The sequence below is a fragment of the Argiope bruennichi genome, chromosome 9 (genome assembly GCF_947563725.1).
Source record: "Argiope bruennichi chromosome 9, qqArgBrue1.1, whole genome shotgun sequence".
NCBI classification, from domain to species: domain Eukaryota; kingdom Metazoa; phylum Arthropoda; class Arachnida; order Araneae; family Araneidae; genus Argiope; species Argiope bruennichi.
Window position 1 is genome coordinate 124363469 of NC_079159.1, and position 21374 is coordinate 124384842.

General features: G+C 29.7%; 1 protein-coding gene across 1 annotated transcript; it reads left to right on the forward strand.

Annotated features, from left to right (window-relative positions):
• Window positions 1–10074: 10074 nt before the first annotated feature.
• On the forward strand, window positions 10075–20674 carry LOC129985125 (uncharacterized). Its single transcript, XM_056095044.1, has 5 exons — window positions 10075–10232; window positions 14407–14515; window positions 15696–15835; window positions 16901–17051; window positions 20285–20674. Exons 1-5 carry the CDS (start codon window positions 10193–10195, stop codon window positions 20517–20519), a joined length of 675 nt encoding a protein of 224 aa, XP_055951019.1. The 5' UTR covers window positions 10075–10192; the 3' UTR covers window positions 20520–20674.
• The last annotated feature ends 700 nt before the right edge of the window (window positions 20675–21374 follow it).

The following is a 21374-nucleotide window of genomic DNA, read 5'->3' on the forward strand; positions in this document are numbered from 1 at the left end:
TAATTAAGGAGTAAAATAGATATATAGAACTTAATAAGCTTGATAATGTTTTCAATCTGATAAAACTATATAGGCAAATATTATAATAATGTTTAGGACAATAGAGAAAAATAATATAAACTAATGGGTGTAAAATTTATGTTACTATTTTATGAAAGGTGAAATAATTATAAACTATTCACATAAGAGTATTCAAATATAACTACATAATTGCAAGTTTTAAAGATTTTTTTTTTTTGAAATTTACAATAAATATATTCTGCTAATCTATTTTTTTAGCTTTATGTCGAAATAAAAATAATAATACAAATGTTATTGCAAAACCAAAACATAAGAACGTAATTTAATATTTTTTTTAAACTTTTTTCATTAGAAATTGTTGTTAACAAAAGGAAAGGCATTGTAAATGAAATGGAAAAATATCTGCAATAATTTAAGAACAGACACACACACAAAAAAAGATAGGAAATAAAATCACTTGAAAAGAATACAAACAAGAAAAGAAATGATAATCGTAGCTTACGCCTAACGCTAATAATATCACGTGCAACTCCATGTTAAGCAACGAGTTCTTACGGCTACAACAAAAATAATCTTTTTTATTCACTATTTAGAATAAATAATATATTATTTACAAATATATAATAATAAAAACTTTACACTTACCAAGTTTCTTGAAATGACAGTATGCGTTGCTGGTTGAATTTCAAAATCCAATACACGCCAGGTGATTCATGGGAAATTTCTAAAATATGTTCGCATAGCGCCACCTAGGAAAAGCAACTTTCCCGACATCGAGGCGATTATGGGCCGATTGCTTTGAGCCGGTCTTTTTCACTAAGTCGCCGTAGGAGTTCGCCCCGATGAAAAAGCGATCTTGAGAGGCGACAGAAAAAAATATGGTCAAAATCCGATGTCGCGCCAATGCAAAGGTGACATTGGCAAAATACGGGCGGCGTATATCAGATGGCTGCGATGCTTGGCCAATCGTTTAGCGACTTCTCTTGCTGCTTGGGGTACTAACGAACAACAGCACACAAGCAGCAAATCGACAGTAAAAAACTGTAGTAGTACAAAGCGCTCAGGCAGAGCTCCGCAGGAAGGGAGACTTCACACAATTATTTACGTTCCTCTAAAAACGTCTGCAATTCTTCAGTCTACTCGCTTTAGCTGAACACGATTGTCGACTCATCACTAAAGAAATACTCATCTCAACACTAGCTGGTTGTTCACCTCATGATTTAATGTTGTCTCAATAATGTCGTTTCTACTCGACAACACGATTTAGCACACAATCCAATACTCGTCTTACTAATCGCTTCAGCTCAAATCAGTTGATCCAAGTTTACTCTCTTCATTCAAGTAATTCCCTCCAGCTTTCTCTTCCAGTTTTTTATACCTAGTTTTCGAAGCAAGATACAGAAGAATAGATATGTCTTGTTTTGGATTGGCATAATTCTTGACCGTATAGTCCTATCATCAACATTTCGGTCGAATATGGAAATGTCTATTTTATGCCGAAGGAGCAAAATTCGTCGTGAAACTGCCAAATGGTCACCAAGCTCGTCGCTAAATCCGGGGATGATTGAAATCTGATGGTACTCCCCCCCCCTTCCATACATCCATCAGAACTGTCCGTAATTCTGTCTTCTCTATAATGGAGCAAATTGTCCCGAGAAGAAATATTATAAATTCGTAATAGTATGTTTCTTGAATGTAACAACTTTTAATTATTTAAAAAGAGACAAATAGCGCTATAGTGTAATTTTATACATATATTTGCTACTGCAGTTTTAATTACTAGAAGCTAGGAAATATAGGATGCTTATCTATTATTTCGATAAAATGATTTATTTGAAATAACCATTGGGATACCAATATTCAAAAATAGCATACATCACTGCTTTGAAGTGATATCACTCCCCCTCCCCCCATTTTTTGCAATTTATTACAGTTGAACAATATGATGGAAATCCGTCCTAGTACAGTAACAATCACATTATTTCTGCGATTAAATGCAATTAAATGCAGAAAACAGTTTTTTGATTTGTAAATATATCGTCTTACATCTGTAGTAGCTGAAATATTGGTCAGCAATTAATAAATTTAATGCCGATTCTTACTGTAGGTTTTATTTTTATCGCAAATTGACCACCAAGTGGCAATCCTTGTATGGAAGGAAACTGATTAATAGAAAAGTGTAGAAAATTTGCACATTAGGAAATGAATAAAAAATTAATTACAAAATTTCATCCTTGCATACAAGAAACAAGTTAATTAAATAAATAAATGAATTCCAAAACCGCTTGACATGTGAAATATAAATTGACTCCATCAAATATATCATAAATGAGTAAAATCATACGGCGTGGATAAATTATCAATTAAACTAGATTGCCCTATAAGATAGCATGAAATAATTTTCGAGAATTCGCACTTTGAAATATATAGCACGGTCATATTTTGATTCAGTGAGATTCCGAAGATAAGGGAAGAAGGCGATAAAGATTCAAGCATCGAAAGCTATCGATTTAAGTTCTTGTTCCTGGGTTATTTAAAAACCTGCCTCATGCGTTGAGGAGGAATTTCCCAACAGCGAACTGTCAAAATCAATTCCCGCCGGTGTGAGGGGATAAACGCAAAATCGGAAGCAACGGCGGCGAGGAGCAAAAAGCTTTTGACATTCCCGAAAGCTTGTTTACTTCTTTTTTTTCATAATTTAGCTGATTTTGGAAGGGAAACAAGTGAATAAAAAAAAAAAAAAAATAGAAGGCAGGAAACACTTTCGGGTTTTACGTGTAAATATATTTGGGGTGTATCTATTCTGAAACAGCTTCCGAGGCCCAAATATCGATTGAAATCTTACATCAAAAATATTTTTGTTAATGTTTGAAAAGATCGGAAAACGATATCAACCTCTAGAGATAAGGCTTTGAATTCTTTTATTCCAATAAAGCGAAGATTTCTGTGCAAAAAGCTGTCATAAAAAAATTGGATGGTAAATATTTTTAAAGACAGGAGGGGGGGGGGGTTAACGGATACTCCCTCACGAAAGTCAATACTCAAATGCCGGGTTTCGCTCTATGCTGCTATTAAGTATCGATTATTTCCAATAAAATATATTTGGTATATAATTATGATAACTATATATTTTTTGCTTTCATTTAGTGCTTCTAAAGAAGGAAATTTGCAATTGATTTCCCATTCGCTGCTTGTCGTTCCAAATTTCATCTATTTGTGTGCCCCCTATTTTGGTACACGGTTTTTGTATTTTAAGAAGTTAATAATTGATTCATCTTTTTTAAATTTTGATCATTGACTTTTGATGTCATCTGCTAATAAATTGAGTAAAATCGATTTTATGATATTTATAATAATAAATTATAAATTAAAGACTGGTGAGTGGTAAATGATTCAGATAAAAACAATTCTATCCTTTAGTCTCTATTTCTATTCATAATAAAGTTAAACGTGATTGTGTTGCCATTCTAGATTTGATTTAGAGTTACTTCTTTTTTTACCCAGATATACTTTGGAGGGTGGAAATGTGCACCTTCGTGCAATTGTATCTGAAATTTTAATTAGAATTTTAATTATTTAAGAAATAAACTAGATTTTGATGTTTTTTGCGATAGTTTCCGAAAATATACCCACACAAAAATGATTTTTACATTTTTTTCAAGTCCGAATAATTTTCTTTCCAATGATGCCAATTTGGTTGCTGTAAATTTCTCTAATCTAAATTTAATTTTGTGACATTGCTTAATAAACCGATTTAAAAATATCCACATTGAAAGAAAGTAATAAATGAAGTTTAATCAACTATCAAATTGAATGCTTTCAGCGTTATATAAACAATAACCCATTAGTTGATCAGATTATGCTTTAAAGGGGCCCAATTTTGACATGAAATAAATGCAAAATTTTTATTTCAAAATATTTACTAAAATACCTAAAGAAGTATATAATTTAACAGTTGCAAATAATATGCATCAACGCTTATAATAACAGGAAATTTTATGAGACCAATTATATAATAAATGCATGCATGTGTACTTGATATTTTATTTAATTCATGCAGATAATAGAAAGTAGTTAGTTACAATTATTTCTCAACTAAATGTAACTGTCTATTTTGAATCAATAGTTTAAGAAAAATATCTTAACATTCATTTCAAGTTGAATCAAGTAAACAATTCAAAATTTTAAAAAAGTCGTCATCGATCAAGACTTTTTATGCATACATTTATTTAGAGAAAAATAAATTTAAATTTCATCTTCAGAGAGAAAACAAGTTCAGAGGGTTTGCACCGCAGATGGCCACGACATGGGAAAGGGCAATCGTCTTCCAAAAGCACTTGCAAGGCTCAGAGATGAGAGATGCGTGTTTTTATCATCAATGGAGCTTCAGATACACAGCCAGGATATACCTATAACTCAGTCTCAGATCTTCTTCAATCATAATAAGGTCTTCACAATCAGAAAGAATATCTTCCATAAAAAGAAAAATCTCAGTAATTGATATTAAAATCGATAATAAAATAATCGTAATCGATATTAAAATAACATGGCTTTAATGTTTGACAAGTTGAAGAAATCGTGTATCTCAAGTTTTCTCTAAAGAATTTAATTGAAATTAACTATAACCAATATATCCTATAAACCAACTGGCAACTAAAAGCGACTAATACACAAATAAAAACGAACTTTAAAACTATTCTTATTAACTAAATTATACCAGTTAAATAAACAGTTATTGGACTTTTTTCAGTCAGAGAGTGGATTTCTTCTTGTGTTTTTTTTTTTTTTCACTTCCGTGCCATGGCGTGGAAAAATTTCCTTCTTTGAGACCTTACATGTTTAGAATCTTTTTATTTCGATTGTTAAAAATCCTATTTTCTCAAAAAATACTTTTTCTTCGACCCCACTGTTGCCATCTTAAATCACATAGCCTCTAGGATGACCACCTATTGTACTGGACAAGGGTTGCTGCCGAAGCATATGTCTTCATCAAAATGTTCTATAGAGTTCTGCTCCGCAATTAACTTTTAAACACATTCTTAAGTATATTTCACAATAATATTTTGATTGCTGTGAATGAAACCGTTTTCATTGTTTCCTCAAATATTTGATTCCGTGATTATTTTTTTCCATTATTAAAAGACACAAAAGAAGGTTTGTGCTTAATATCTGTGACGCTTACATGATGAATGGAAATGTAATGTTGCAATATCTCTAAATTTAGAAGATAGATGAAGCGGACATAATAGCACTTTGATGTCACGTAGCTATGGAAATGTTCATATGCGCAAGAATACACGCACGTCAATTAAAGTAGCATCGCTTTAATGCTGACGGTTTGACGAAATAATAGACCTGCTTTATTTAAATGATTTAATCGAAAGTTAAATATAACCAATATCTCCGCCGAAGGCAAATAGTTGACAAATAAAAACTACTTAAAATATTATTTTTCTTAAAATCATTTATTCCAATAAAATAAAGAATTAAGTACAAAAAAAGTGCAACAAAAGTTAACATAAACTTTCGTAAATATCTTTAAAAGCAGGACGTAGAAAGCTTAAAGAATTTTTCAATACTTGTATGTAGTATGAAAATCGTCACCTTTACTTCCATGCTACTGTGAAATATGTTGATGGATTTAAAAAAATGGACATATGGGGCACAATTGTTTATATAATGTTTATTTTAAAGGATAATATTTTATTTCCTAGTCTTATCTTTTAGTTTCTATCATTAACATGCAAATTAACTAATTACATATAATTGTAGGAAATGTATTCCAAAAATTCTGAACGTAAGAAAAAATTACATTTCTGTCTAAAATTTTACTTGTACCTTTCTCTGAATAAGTAATTTTACAAAGCCTTTTGAAGAATAAGGTCAATAAATTAAATTTAGCTATTATCTGTTCTGTTTTTTAAAAAAATCAACCATTAGCAGCTATACGAAATTTTTGTTTCAGAAGGGAAAAGATTTTTCTAGTTTATTGTAAGAAAGAAGAAAGAAAAAGCTATTATGAAGTATTTTACAATGCTGTTATATAATTGTGATTTGCATGATAATGCAATAATACTGTGAATCATCTACACTAAATGAATGAAAATCTACAAACTTGCGCTTTCAAAAAATTCTAAATACGGCAAATCTGAAAATTAGAATATTAGTAAAGAATAATTAATCTTTTCAAAGTATCCAAGTTTGCCAGATTAAAAAAATCAATAAACAATAAAACTAAAACTAAAACTGGTTTACTATGTCAATTTCAGATAGAAGTTGCTTTCTGAAATGCTTCGCTTTTTCTAAGAGAAAGAAACTGTGCTAAGTGAAATATTCATAATTCTGTTGGTTCACACGAAACATCTGACACGCTACAATCGTAAATGTATTGTTATTTAGATAAGAAATACCTTGCAATCCAGCACTGTTGAAAACCGCAATTACAAAGGTGTTGGAGTGGAAAGGAATCTCTCTCAGTGATCACGTTCCAAGTAGGATGTTTGAATGGTATAAGATCCTAAATCCATAAGTCTACCCATATGCAACTGATATTAGTAATGATTTTCTTCTGATGGACGACAATGCGCGACAGTAATGAGCTCGATTTATTGAAGATTATCTTGAAATTCACCGTATGAAGGGAATGGAATGGCCAGCTTGCCCCCCCAGACCTGAATCCGATATAGCATCCTTGGAACTACCTTGGGCAACAGGGCTGCTTTAAGGGCTTCTCCAAGATTGTTAGGTTATATGGAACTAAGATTAATCAGTGCCTTGTTTTCACTTCCCATTTCGGTGTCCGACAACTTAATTCTCAGCATGAAAAGTCGATGCCGCCAATGCATTACATCTAGGGGTGGACACATTCATTATTAGAACCCATTTTTGAAATAATCTGCTTTTACACTATCAAAAGAAAACATTGACAGTAAACTACCATGATCAATATTCTATTCAACTCACATTTATAAATATTTTAAAGTCTTTCTTAGCAGCACATTAAAAAACAATGCTTAGTAATGTTTCGCTTCATAGCTAAGAGTCGTGTCAAAGTAATGGCTTTGCTGCAATGTATTAAAAGAAGCTCATTTTTCTAGAAAACAAATTTCTTCATATTAAAATTAAAAAGATGAAAAAAAATGATCAAAATTCAAAATCTTTTATAAAAAAAAAACACCAGAAATAATCTGTAAAGGAACAATTCCTTGTCCGTTCGCTCACCCTTAGCGGTTTTAATGACTTTGAAAAAATACGTTACAGGTGTTGTTAGCATTTTCTCAGAACAAATTTTCATATCTTTGAATGAAACTTTGAAACTTTTTCACACCCTGAGTCAGCATTATTGATAGAATTTTGCAATCTTCTTCAAAACGAAAAGCAGAAATGATTCAAGTGTCCCCTCAAAAAAAATCGAAGCACTGTTTTCCATATTAAAAAGCACAATGAACACTGCACTGTGAAAAGTGCCTGATGTAAGAAATTGAGAAGAGCGCTTGAAGTGGGGTCAAATGAACACATTTCTGCCGTTAGTGCGAAGCGCTTTCTGCGATTTCACAAAACATTAGCTGTGCGGACGACTTTTAGTTCTGGTGAACATTTTGCATTTTTGTATTAAGATTTTTATTAATGAATTGATTTTTTGGAAATGTTTGGAGAAAAATCCAGCAATTCTGGATTTGTGTCAAAAACTATAATTTCAGTGATATTAAATGTGCAAAATACTGTTTAGAACTAAAATAATTATCTCAAAAATTCTGGAAAATTGTTATATATTATATTTTAAGCAAAGCCAGGGAGCGATATGAAATTTTACAATAATTTACTGCATTTCCTTAATTTCTTACAAAAAAAAACCTATAAACTTAGTTACCTATAAACTTTATCGAACATTTTTTTACAGTAATATTCTTATAAAGATTTATAACAATAACTCAGATACTAAAAATTTGGGTTTGATCATCTATTACATTCTTAAATTTATAACTAACCATTAGCAACTTTAATGGGCAACCATATTCTAATGTTTCAAAAGATAAAAGTTTCAATTCTCATCAGATATGTAAATAGAAAGAAAAGTACTGAGGATAACAAATCCTTTTGAGAGAAAAAGAAAACGTTTGTCTTATTTTTATTCAAAAATAAGACGAGGATATCATACCAGATGAGAAAACGTCGTGCGGCAATTTTTACTTTTTTTTTTTTTATGGCTACCGGATGGATCCACACCAGTCCACAAAGAAGTTGGTCAAATTCTGAGAAAGCAAATGTTCTTGTAAATGCATCCGGCCTTTATTTACTGCCTTATTTTTGATGGATTCTTGGCATCTTGCTGTGAAAAATTCAAAAGGTAAAGGTGCTTCACCCAACAGTATATTGATTGTTCCACATGGAAAGTCTTCCATGTAATCGTATTCTGTTTCCCTTTTTTTGTTCCTTTCTCGTTTTATACGTATAACTGCATCCATCTTTTAGGCTTTGTCGAAAAATTCGAAATCGCGACTTTGATGAAACTCCGGTGGGCGGATTTGGACGTTTTCCGAGCATTGGCAGGGCATATTGCATCCCTCTTTCAAATTCAGCTAATTTATTTTTACATTTTTAAGATGGCAAGAAGTTTGATGATGATTCATTTTATTTTTATTCTTTTTTATTTTAGAAATTTTGTGGAAATATATACGATATTATTATATTCACTTGAATATTGAGAAAAAAAAAACGCAAAGTAATACATCTAAGAAATTTAATCTGAGTATTAGTGATTGATCTCTTAACGAACAAATAACAGCATTTTGTTATCATGACATATTATAAGGGCATAATAAACTACAAGCAAACATAAAATTAAAAATTACTGTTTTAAAGTCTTATCAAGTGGCATATAGCATAATCAGTTTAATGAATACTTAATACTGAAATATATTGTATATTTAAGAATGAGTTTAATAAATCAGTATAAACATATATTGTAATCTTTATATAACTTGTATTTTTTACAAATTGGTTAGGCAGTTTGGTTTAAATTTTTTAATCGACCTACAGATCAACGTCTCTATTCATCTAGATACCTAGTTCGAAATCCGTCATTGCATCTCCATGTTTTGGATTTCTTTGAATCTGAAAGAACCATTCTTGAAACTATGTCAGTCTACATTGAATGGAAACATTTGTCTTCACTTGTGACAACTCCAAATATAAAGCTAGTAATTTTATGAGAAATGTTTTTATAAAAAAGAAAAAAAAACATTTCCTGTGTAGTTTTTATTCCTAATATATTGGGAAAACAAAATCTAAGTTTAATAAACCAACGGGGAAAAAATCAAAAGCGTGTTCTTTATTTTCGAGTATACGCAGTATAGAGAAAAGATGGTAATCGTCAAAAAATTTGAACTCTATATTTCGACGCATCTTCACGTTTCAGATATCCCTGAACACACTTTTGTCTGTATGTCCCTAATAGAGATAATTCAAAGCGTTTTGAGCTAGACGGATGAAGTGTGGTATATCGCCTTTACACCAAATTTGTAAATTTTTACAATTTTTGAGTAAAATCTATTTAGACGAAATCTGTCTGCTCGACTGCTCGAATATAAGTTAGCCTGATAACAAAGAAACGAAGAGAACAAAATGAATAAAATTCGACACACAGGTTTAACATCTGTATCGTAGACACCCATCCAATTTTCAGCCAAATCGAACAAGGGATTGATCCTCTGTCGGTCCGTACTTTCAGAAGATTGCATGCGCAATAATTCATAAATAAATGACTGAAATGTATCAAATTTGATGTGTTATTTTGTGGCTGCAACTATAGTTCTGTGTCAAATTTTGATTCCAATCGGGTGGGAAAAAACGCCTTTACATCACAAATTAATCTTTATTGCAGAATATACGAGAAAGTTTTCAGGAGACTATTCCCACTACAGTTTCTTTTCAATGTTTTGTTTTGTTTTTTCCATTGATGTCAACCAACTAATTAGGCAGAACGCGTGCCTATGCTTGATAGTATACCGTATCAGCATTTTCATTCTTATCATCACATGAAAGGAAATCCTTTCGGAAATAATGGCAATTAATTTAATTTGATTTCGAAGTATAAATCAGCGCTAATGCGTGGATTACATTAATTACCAATATATATATCCTAACGAAAAATTGAAAAGCAAGATTCAAGATGTGGATTTTTCTGTTTTATTCTTTCACACTTGCCCAAGGTAAGTATATTTATTATTCCCATGAATTCATATCGTTCATGTTAACATCACCCACGCCTTTGTAATTTCACATTCAAATATCCGTTTTAATATACAATTTCGGCCTAAAAATTTATATATTATCAAAAGTTATTTGAATTTTGAAACAATTCAAGTAATTTTTTTTTTCGAATTCGCCAGCTTTTTTTTTTTTTTTTTTTGAATTAATGAATTTTCATTCGCGAATAATCTATTTTCAATTTTAAAATTAATTTCCGAGATTCATTCTTATGATTTTTTTTTTTATATTTTTCGAAAAAACTTTCGAAAAGTTGTATCGAGCCAATTTAAATTGATAGTTAATTCTGCTTAGTAACAGCAGTTTGAATAACATTTTCCGTAAAATAAATCGGCTAACAGTCCTGTAGTTTTAAGGACTTAATCATCTTTTTTAAATACAGGCTTTGAATGTCATCGTTTTAAAATTGTAAATTATGACCGAAGTCTTCTATTCTATTTTTCAGTTTGTGATTCAATTTTCATTTCATAACTTATTTTTCTATTTTCGGTTTTCTTAAAAATATTTCTTTTTGATACACAAGATAAATTTTTAGCAGTTGTTTAATTATTAATTTTGAACTTTGATCAGATAAAGAAAATAATGTTTTCAGCCGACATTCAGTTTTAAAAATGATCTGATTGAATGTTTAGAAAGCAGGGTAATTTAAATTCTGAAGGTGTTTAATAGTGATCAAATATGGCGCAAAATGAGAAAAAAAAAAGGACAGTTTTTTTCCAGTCTATTCAAGCTCACAAATATGTTGTTTACGATAACAAGATAATTGCTCTTCATTGGCATCCATAAAAATTCTCAAAAAATATTCTCAAGCTCTTTTTTTTAATTGATGGTTTGTCTCCGCTTCCCCAATTTCATGATTTTTTTTGTTTCCTTCAATAATTTTGGAAATTATAATAAAATGCAAACCACGTCTAAACTAATAATAAACTGTTCTGTCCAAAACCTCAACTTATAATCAATAATGCTGCTTTGATTGTCGAATTACTTTTTTCCTCTAATTTCCTAATTTCTTTGAAAATTATTTTTAATAGTTGCCATAATAACTTGAAGATAAATATATTTATTTTTAAAGCTCGGTATATAAAATAGCAAAAATCTTTTAAACAAGCCTAATAATTAAACAAGATACTTAGAACAGAAACTATATCATGTAATGAATATTATCCTCTCTCATATAAAAATCCATTTCTGAGCAGAAAATGCATTATTTAAGCTCATTTGATGTCAATATCATCTAATTCAAATCATAATTATTCTCATTTAATTTATTTTAGTATGAAAACTGACGTCACATAAACAGTATTCCATGTTACCAATTTCAGTTGTTCGATCTGCCAATTCTAATTTTGAAAAACTCTATTTTAGTAATTGAATGAATATTTTTTTTTAAGTTTCCTAATTGAACAAAAGCAAAAAAGACTTTATCTTTCATTTTATTTTTTATAGTTTAAAGAACAATGTTTCTGTAAGATTATAAGTAATACAGTTCATAACAAAATTATGAGGTTTTCAATGAGTAAATTGTTTGGACGCAATTAATAATATCATTGTAGCTTTCTTGTTGTTTTAAATATTTAATAGAAAGGTATAAAATGGATATTCAGCTTGTAATATGCATATATTGCTTACATAAAAAATATCAGAAAAATAACAGTTTGCAGTTAACAGTAAAAAACTGGATGAAAAAAACTGAATCATTTCAATTCAAAATGATTATTTAAAATATGATTATAATTTTATAAACTTGAAATAAAATTATGAAATTATTATAAATTTTGCTCGAAATCCCTTTCTTTCTTTAAAATTCTGTATTCACTGTTATTGAAGTTGCATGTCATTATGAAATCTGCTATATTTATGATTTCCCTTTCACAGATTTTGCTTTTTAAAAAAAAGTTCAAATGAAATAATCTAATAGACTTGTATCTGGAAATCGCGAGGCCTACTCAAAGACCTGCCGTCCCTATGATATTATATCAAAATATATTACAAATGAAAATATTTAACTGAAAAGAGTGTGCATTGGAGACCCATCATGCTGATTTTTAACTATACCATAGGCAAAGAAACTCCTCCAATTATCAGATTATGGACCAGAGAAACATTTAGTATACAAGAAAGTATGATCGAAAAATAATGGTCCAAATAATGTATTCTTCCGAATTTCATAACCAATATTCACAGACCAATGCACGTTTCGCTTATTTGGTTGTCTGCTACCAAGATTTTCTTGCATCTCAAAGAGTTTATATTATTAATTTAATTTTCATTGTTTTTGATGGAAAATATTTATTTATTTTTAAATCATTTTAAATTTAAATTCTTAATTTTTTAATCACAAATATTGTCAGGGGCGAAGGCTGTTCTTCAATTTAAAAAAATTTGTAATTAACTTTTACTTGATTTTAAATGTACTGAATACTTAAAAATTGAAGTTTTTAGTTTTCCAATTTATTTCACACATAAAGAATGGATAAAATGCCATTAATCAAACTATATAAGATTGCAAGACGGTTTCTTGTGTATTGTTACCTTTCTTATGACTATTTTATTGAAAAAATAAGGTTTTCGAAATTTAATCGTTAAATATGTATTTTCAGTTATTTATTTTCAAATATTTATTTTTAATCAATAAAAAAATATCAGTAATTTGCTTTAATTTCATCAAATTCAATTGAATGTATGCTTTACTGCAAATATTCTAATATAATCTTGTACTTAAGTGATAAGTAATCTTAGAACTTCCAGTTAGCTTGACAGATCGTTGGTAAGAATATCTGTTACCTTTAATTTCACAAATAAGCGAAATAGCTATCAAAATTTCTGCGTTTGTTATTTTACAGGATCAGTTTATCAGAGCCTCTCCCCCACCTTCAAAAAATATTTGAAAGTGTTCCAGAGCTATGCCCTACAAAGAGTTGACAAAGTGACTAAAAATATTGTTATTTGAGCATCTAGCACATAATTAAATATTTAAATCTTCCCCAAGCATTACCAATACCTTTTCCTATTAAGTAATGGAGAAAAGAATTAAGCCTATTGGCCCATTAATGCATTATTTCAGTTTGAAACGTTCCCTTATTATTGTTCTCGAAGATATGGAATACAGCTATTAAAATGTCTAAAACATTGATATTTTAATCGTAGAAGAAAACTTTTTTTTTCATTTAAAATTCTAGTGAGAGGAATTATTTTTTTTAATTCTATCATTAATAGAGTCCGGGTATTATGTAAAGATTTAGATGTACTGTTCCAGTATTACATTTATTGATTCAAACAACATGAAATATAACTCTCTGTGTTGTTTAAAACTTTTTTTTCAGCTAGAGGTAATTGCCTATTTCTAATGGATTAGAAATCAACTTTGGACACTCATTATCTGCATCGTCGTGAGTATTTTGTGAAAAAAAAAAAACGAATATTTTTCAATTTAAATACAATTTTTTAAAATGAGAATTCACAAAAATGCGTTTTTATAAATACGGTATTCTTTTGGTCGGATGCATGCGGGATTGTTTCGATTCGTCATTTGAATGCAGTGTCAATGTATCCAACAAATCCTGTCGATACTGCTACGTTCAGTGGTGGCGGGGTGGTCGGCTGTACGCAAGAAGAAGAAATGTCAATGTATCACCAATTACTAGACTTACAATGTAACGTAAGATCAATTATACATTTTTGACTTTGTAAAGATGAAAGTTTTACTCACTTATGAACTCAAAGTGATGTAATTAAAAAAATTATGTACAATTAATAAAATAATGTATTGTGGGTGAATATGCAACATGATTGTCAGCAAATTTAATTTAATTTTTTTTTCTATAATCTACATAATAATGATTTATAACTTAAAGATTAAAAAATAGGGAATAAACAAAATAATAAAAAAACGTTTGTATTTCAACGAATGAATACAAGTTTGTTTTAAATACTGTTTAAGCTTTGATACTTTTTGTAGTAAATAAATAATACTGAATTCAAAATTTTCAAAGTCGGGCTTCTAATTTCTGAAAAGATAACAGAGTATACAAGCTGGGAAAATCAAGTATAATTTTATATATTTTGTTATATATTTAAAAAGCTAAATTTTGTATTCACTTTCACTTTTTTTTCCAGGAATTTTAGCAGAAGTTGACTGCTCTAAAAGCGGTTTCGATGAGTGCGAAACCCCGGCTATGTTTTATTTCATTCCCACTGAAATCTCAACTTACAACAGATTATGCCCGTGAGCACCAAATTCTGTTATTGAATTTATTTATTACACATTTTTCATTGATTTTGGTTTATTTCACAATTGTAAAGATGAAATTTCGTAACTGATTTCAACTCCGCTTCGTGTTGTGGAAGAATGCTTGCATCTTGTATGCTTGACGAAACACTCATTAGACATTTTCTGAACAAAATTATCAGTTAATCGATTCATTTTAATAAGATCTTGATTCAATATTCCATCTGGCAATGAATTTTAGAAAAAATGTTTACAGTATTCCGTTATATTAACAGCAATGAATTACAAAATATATTTGAACAAAGTACACTGCTTTTGTTAAACTTTAAACTAAAATTTTGCCATAAAAAAAGGAGAGTAAGGAGTGAAAAATATCAAAACAAAAAAACATAAAGCTACAGTGAATATTATGAGAAAGAATGTTTAAATATTGATTTCAAAATGCAAGTGAATGTGATTAAAATAACAATTGAATTTGAACACCTTTATCAAAACTTCAGTTTTTTTTTATTTTGTTTTTTTAGAATTTTTGTTTTAAAAATTAGTTTTTACCTGTCAGTGCATTAAAAAAAGTGTATTTTTAAAAGATTTTTCAAAATAAATATGTCATTATTTAAGCACATTTAAAAGTAAATATTAAAGTTTCTTAAATAAATATTAAAGTTTCTTACGTCTCCACTCTTACTTTGATTATATTGCTCTTCATAAATTGAGTCCTGCTTCATAGTTACTCAGGTTAATCACTACAAAGTAAAGTATGAAGTAACTCTCACCACAAAATCACTACTTTGTAGCGAGAAATAGTAAACTTTATAGTATGATTAACTACAATAATCTAGCGTGAATATTTAATGGAAGTCTACATACAAAATTATTAGTTACGTATCCCAAGTATGTGTTCGTTATTATTAAAAATTAAGTACGGATTATCTCACGTCTTATCGCCGGATGGATTTATGTCTATTAAGAATTTCGCCTAAAATTCCATCATGAATCACTTCCAGCAGTCAGTTCATGAACAGTTTATGATACAAACCGGTAAGTTATTTGACCACTTTCACATCTTGGACAATACTTGAAAAAGTCTGAATAAAAGTTATACATATTTCTTATAAGAATTTTGCAATTTGGCCCTTCAGAAATGACGCTTCAATTAAAGTAACTTTCATGTTTTCAGACAGCTGACAGCTTTTTTCAAATGCCTGAAAAGTTTTCAAGACAAATGTGATGAACACATTTTTGATTCCAAGGCAGAGTACGAAGGAATGTACGGCGCATTCAGCGATCTTTGCGAAGAAGGAACCTTCTTGAATACAGGTGAATAGAAGTGTAATAAAAAAAAAATCTTATTTTTAATACCGAATTAATAAAATCTAGATTGTTTACAACAATTAATGCTTGCAGCGTACCAAAATTAAATAAGTTCAATAGCTAAATTAATTTTTTTTTGAAATTCTTACATTTAATTTAATGGACGAAATACATCACCGAAGGCTGCTGCTTTTAATAATGGAGTCATATAAATAAAAAAAATACATATTTCATTATTTAGATATCATTGCAATTTTAGTATTAGCTCTACCTGGCATTAAATTTCAGGGTGAAAAATACAGATTGCAGTTTTAGAAAACCGGAAGGGCAGTTGTTTTTCCATGCATATGTCTCTAATTCTATCCCCAGAACCAGGTTTTGTTGGCACTCGTAAGATCTTATCCGGAGGCTACAGCAACTTTCGCTGCTTTTTCCAGTTTCATGCGAATCCCTAGAAGTTGTTAATTCACCTTTCGTTATCATCAGAATTTCTGGAATCTTTTTTAATTATTCAGACCTAAGCAAAAGCAGAGAATTTTATTTGTGTGAACTTATTTTAATATTTATGTAAAATATTTGATATATAATAAAAGTATAACATGGTTATATGTTTTAGATATTTTTAGTATTTAATAATTCTTATTTAATATTTTTTATTCCTCGTTTTATTTTTATATTATACTTGTATTCCACATTCTCATAGAGATGTCAAAAATGATTTCATTTTGTTAATTTGTAAATAATCGAACACGAATTTGTTTATTATGTTACAACTAAATTTTTTATAAAAAAATGTCACTGATTTTTTTTATAATATATTATCTTAATTTTGTTTCTATTTGCTATAGCATTTGTAATATATTGATGTAATTATTAATATATTGTCTTCATTGGTATTTAAAAGTTTTGAACATCCAGGAAAGACAGCTCAACTCTTTGGTTTTATAATATTAAAGAATCGATTTTTGTCAGAATTCAATGAATTTTATAAAGAAAAGAATTATATATACGTTAATTTTAGCATATGCTTATCCTTTATCTCCAAATAACTCAGTTTTTCTTTCTTTTCAGTTGCGACAGCAAACTTGAGGTGTTTCAACGACACTTTTAGTACAACAGATTGTCCCGAAAATATGAAGGCCATCACAGGTCCGTACCGAAGTTCGATAGATGAGACCGAGAATGAAGATGATTATAGGCTTCCTATTGAAGTTATGTGTTTGTAAGTTCTCGGGTACTTTCTCCTTTTATTTTTTTAACTCATTTCACTTTCACTTTTAAAATATTTACTTTAGAAATATAACAGTGTGCAGAAAGTGTGTCAAAACTTTCGACCTATGATAAATGAATATGCAGCAACGAGGGACTTTAATTGGAACAATTAGAATGAGGATAAATCGCTATTCCCATATTCTTATTAGAATGCAAAAGCACTCCCGATTGACTCCCAGAGAATTCCCAACATCACAGACCTCTAAGATCTAAAAAAAGGGTTGAATCACCAAAAATAAAAGGCTTTGCTAATATTTAAAAATGAGCCGATACATTTCAAACAAACAAACAAAAAATATTTAAATGTGTTGACAACACAGCACTAGAGATTGCGCCATCAAGAATTAAGCTGAAAACATTCTTGCGTCGATCACAAATCCCTTCAGTAACACAGAAAATTTTACCAGCTCAATCCAAGATAAAAAGTTAATCCTACTTATCCTATGCTAAAGTAGCTAGAAAGAATATCTTTTCCCAGACACCAAATTTGACTCATCAATAGCCGCCACTTACATCCATCATCTGCAAAATTATTCCAGCAATTTAAACTCTTTCTAACGCATAAATGAAATGGCAGAAATTTAAAGGACAACTATTAGAATAAGGACTAGTCATCTATTTGAGTACTGTCTTTTTTAACACTTTTTTTTCAATTTTTTACAGTAACTTCCTCGAGAATCTTTCTCTAGACTGGCTATTCCTTCTCCACTCCCCTTCCACTTTTTGCATCTTCGATTTTCTTTCAGTTCAATTCAAACCACATCTCGTCAAGCATTTACCAATTTCTTAATAATGTGTAATGACACTTCGGTTCTAATCATATTTTCATCATTTATAATATTTAGACAGAGCTATACCAGCGAAGAGTGGACATGGACTCTCTTCCCCACATACGCATGCACATAAATTTATTAGTAAATCATTGACTTTGTTAGTAATATTTACGTCTCCACACATATTTTTGTATTTTGTGAATGTAATTAATTTGACTGACTTTTAAAGAGCTAGTTGGTGTCATAAGCTCATACGACAGTAGTAAGCAGCACTTTTAGAAGAACAACTCCTTCCGCACCTCGATAAGCATAGGATAGGTTCTTAATTATAAAGGAAACTTGGGTAATCGAAATTTTTTGCTTCTATAAAATTTGTTCACAAGTTCAAAAATATCTTACAGATAATGATTTTCTAATGCACAGTAGAGATATATCCGTATATCAGCGGTGAAATTGTTTTTGTATGTTTTTGTTTTCATACTCGAAAACCGAAATGGACGATCATTTTATGACAATGGCAAAGATGTTTGAAATCTTTCGCTTTATCAACTGAAATGAATAAATAGGCTGTTATTTTTAAGTTGAGATTAAATTCCAATAAAATTCATTTATTATGATGATAATTTTCTGACTTTTATAAATTTAAATCCTTTTTTTTTTACTTCTTGAATATAAATGATTTTCTTTGGAAGCCTATATAAGTAAATGCACTTTGTTTATAAGTAGCATTTCATCATGAATAACTAGTACGTACCGATGCGGCTTTCTAAAGAATATATTGATTTTCTAGTAAAATAATAAATTCTGATTTATAATTGTACGAAAGGAATGAATTTCATAAATATATGTTATAGTAACAGATCAACATACGTCGGCAACAAATGTCGACATTCTCCCGTGAATGTCAGCGTTCACGCAGTCGTCATTACGGTGATTGTCAACATTCGCCGGATAAGAGCGTCGAGACTTACCGGAAAATGTTGACATTCTCTAATTTCGGTCTTTCACAGTGACATATATATTAATTATTAAGCATACGTTTGCAATTTTAAGATTATGCAAACGTTAAATATTTAGATTTTTTTTCTTTTTACGGATTATTTTCCACAATATTAATCCTCTAACTGGGCATTAAGAGATCTAACTTGAAATTTTACTATCATTAATATCTGCTATAACATTGTCTGTCTATTGGCCCTATATGGAGCAGACTGCTTTATTTATAATTACTAAACTTTGCACAAATTTATTTTGGAACAATGAAATTGTATGCATGGAAGCGATTATTTTTCTTATTTTAATTAGAATTAATTTTTAAAAAATTTGGCATTTCTTGGCGATAAAATTCGAAAATATGAAATTCATTTTTATATAATATTAAAATGCAATATATATATATATATATATATATATATATATATATATATATATATATATATATATATATATATATATATATATATATATATATCTTATCCATAATTTCTTTCAAAATTGCCATTCTTCTTTAATTTCAACAATTTAAAAAAACATTTTTAATTATAATATAATTTTACATATACATCAATAATTTAAACATTGGCAATTTTGTATTATAATAAATTTAAATTCTTCAATTTTTTTTATTTCCTTTGGTAAAATTGTAACCAGTTTTATTCTATTAAATTTTTTGTAGAATTTGAAAATGAAACTCTTTATTATGCATATTAGGAAATATATCAGAATTCTTAATTGTCATTTTTTTGAATATTTCTTAGAATGTTTGAATTAAGTATAGAACTGTGAGACTTAAAATATTTTGGATATCAAATTATACTTAAGAGATGCAGGTGAAATGAAATTCTGTCATTTTTACTTGCAAACAAGTTGCCAACAAAAAGTGAGGTGTACACAAGGTGTGAATAAAGCGTGTTAAAATAAACAATGCTTCATTCAAATCGTATTCTGAATTTAACCTATTCAAGTGATTAAACACACGCACGCACGCACATTCTTGATGGGAAAAAAAGAATTTTAATTTTTTGGAATAACATACATTACGAACGATGTTCCTTTTAGTGAATATCCGGGTAGATGGGGCTTCGGTGGCCTTAATGGTAAGAGCCCGGTTTCGGAATCGGTTTGATACCCGATTTCACCGAAGAACGGTCGTATAAGCGGGCCTAGTGCACGTTCAATCCGTCTGAGCCAAATGTCCTCCCGATGGTGTGATGTGGAGGTTTGGAAAGAAGGGTACTAGCTCATATGATTGCGGTCCAGAATTACAATGTCCGTCCCAAAATAACCATAGTGTTGCTTTAAAACGGGATGTTAATATAATTAAACGAAAAGAAACCGGGTAGATGGTTAAATACATGTTCTTATAGCCACTATGAAATATTTGGTAAATGAATTGTGGATTTCTTTGTAGGCAAGATATCCTTGAATCAGACTGCCTTGCAGCCGATATTGGAAAGAATTGCGGCCAAGCTGCCTTGGAAGCCACGCTGGAATTCTTTCGCAGGACCTTCTACGTCGAAGACACTTGTGGAGTTGAAAACTCCAAACATGTCTTGAAAAGTCTGGATATGTACAAATTGGATGAAGAACAAAAAGAACTCGTCATCGCTACTTTGGAGAAAATTATCATATCCGGTGGAGATTGAAGAACCTGCTGTCTGTTAATATCGTAGTGATGAATGTCTTCCTTGACATTATGGTTCAATAACGAAAAGTTCAATCAAAAATTTCACATCCGATTTTCTTGTACTAACACAATGTGGTATGCTCTTTGATTTCAAATAAAATGAATAAAACCGAATGCTGATTTGGAACCTTCTTTTCTACTGATAGGATTTAAGGTTTGATTCTGATCTTCGATACTGTTTTTATTGTAATCTATGGTTATTATAATCTATGACGACCTCCGATTCCTTCCAGCACACAAGTTCATTGCTTTTTTGAGTTATCGTATCCATATACTTGCAAATATATAGATTTAAAGCCGGTAAATACTGGAATTACCATAATTCAAAATGAGGTAATAGTTGCAATTCTAGTTTCACCATATCCTATCCAAACAATTAAGCTAAGTTAAATTATATTTATTCAGCTAAATTATATTTATTTAAGATGTTTTTTTAAATTATAAATCTTTTTTTTTATCGAAAATTGGCCTTTGAAGACAAATGTATTTTAATATAGCCATATCTCTTTATCTTTCACGCATTTTTCTATAGAATCTATGACTCATTTTAGACACTTTTCGACAGCTAGGATATCGGAAACTTTTTTTAAAATATCACACTCAAGTAAATTTTTAGTTTGCAGAACCAACTAAATAATCTCTTTGGATAAGATTTCTAATTATGAACAGACGACAACATGAATTTTATCAAATCGTTTACTCGATTAGTATGTAGCTTCATGATTTATAAATGGGGTTTCTTAAAATAATCTTATAAAACTGGATTTTATTTTCTTACATTTGTCACCCTCTTGTAACTCAATTCCAGTGTGTG

Coding starts and splice junctions, on each gene's coding strand:
- LOC129985125 (XM_056095044.1), top strand. CDS start 10,193: ATGTGGATTTTTCTGTTTTATTCTTTCACACTTGCCCAAG. Junction 10,233..14,406: donor TTCTTTCACACTTGCCCAAG/GTAAGTATATTT, acceptor TTTTTTTTCCAG/GAATTTTAGCAGAAGTTGAC. Junction 14,516..15,695: donor ACTTACAACAGATTATGCCC/GTGAGCACCAAA, acceptor TCATGTTTTCAG/ACAGCTGACAGCTTTTTTCA.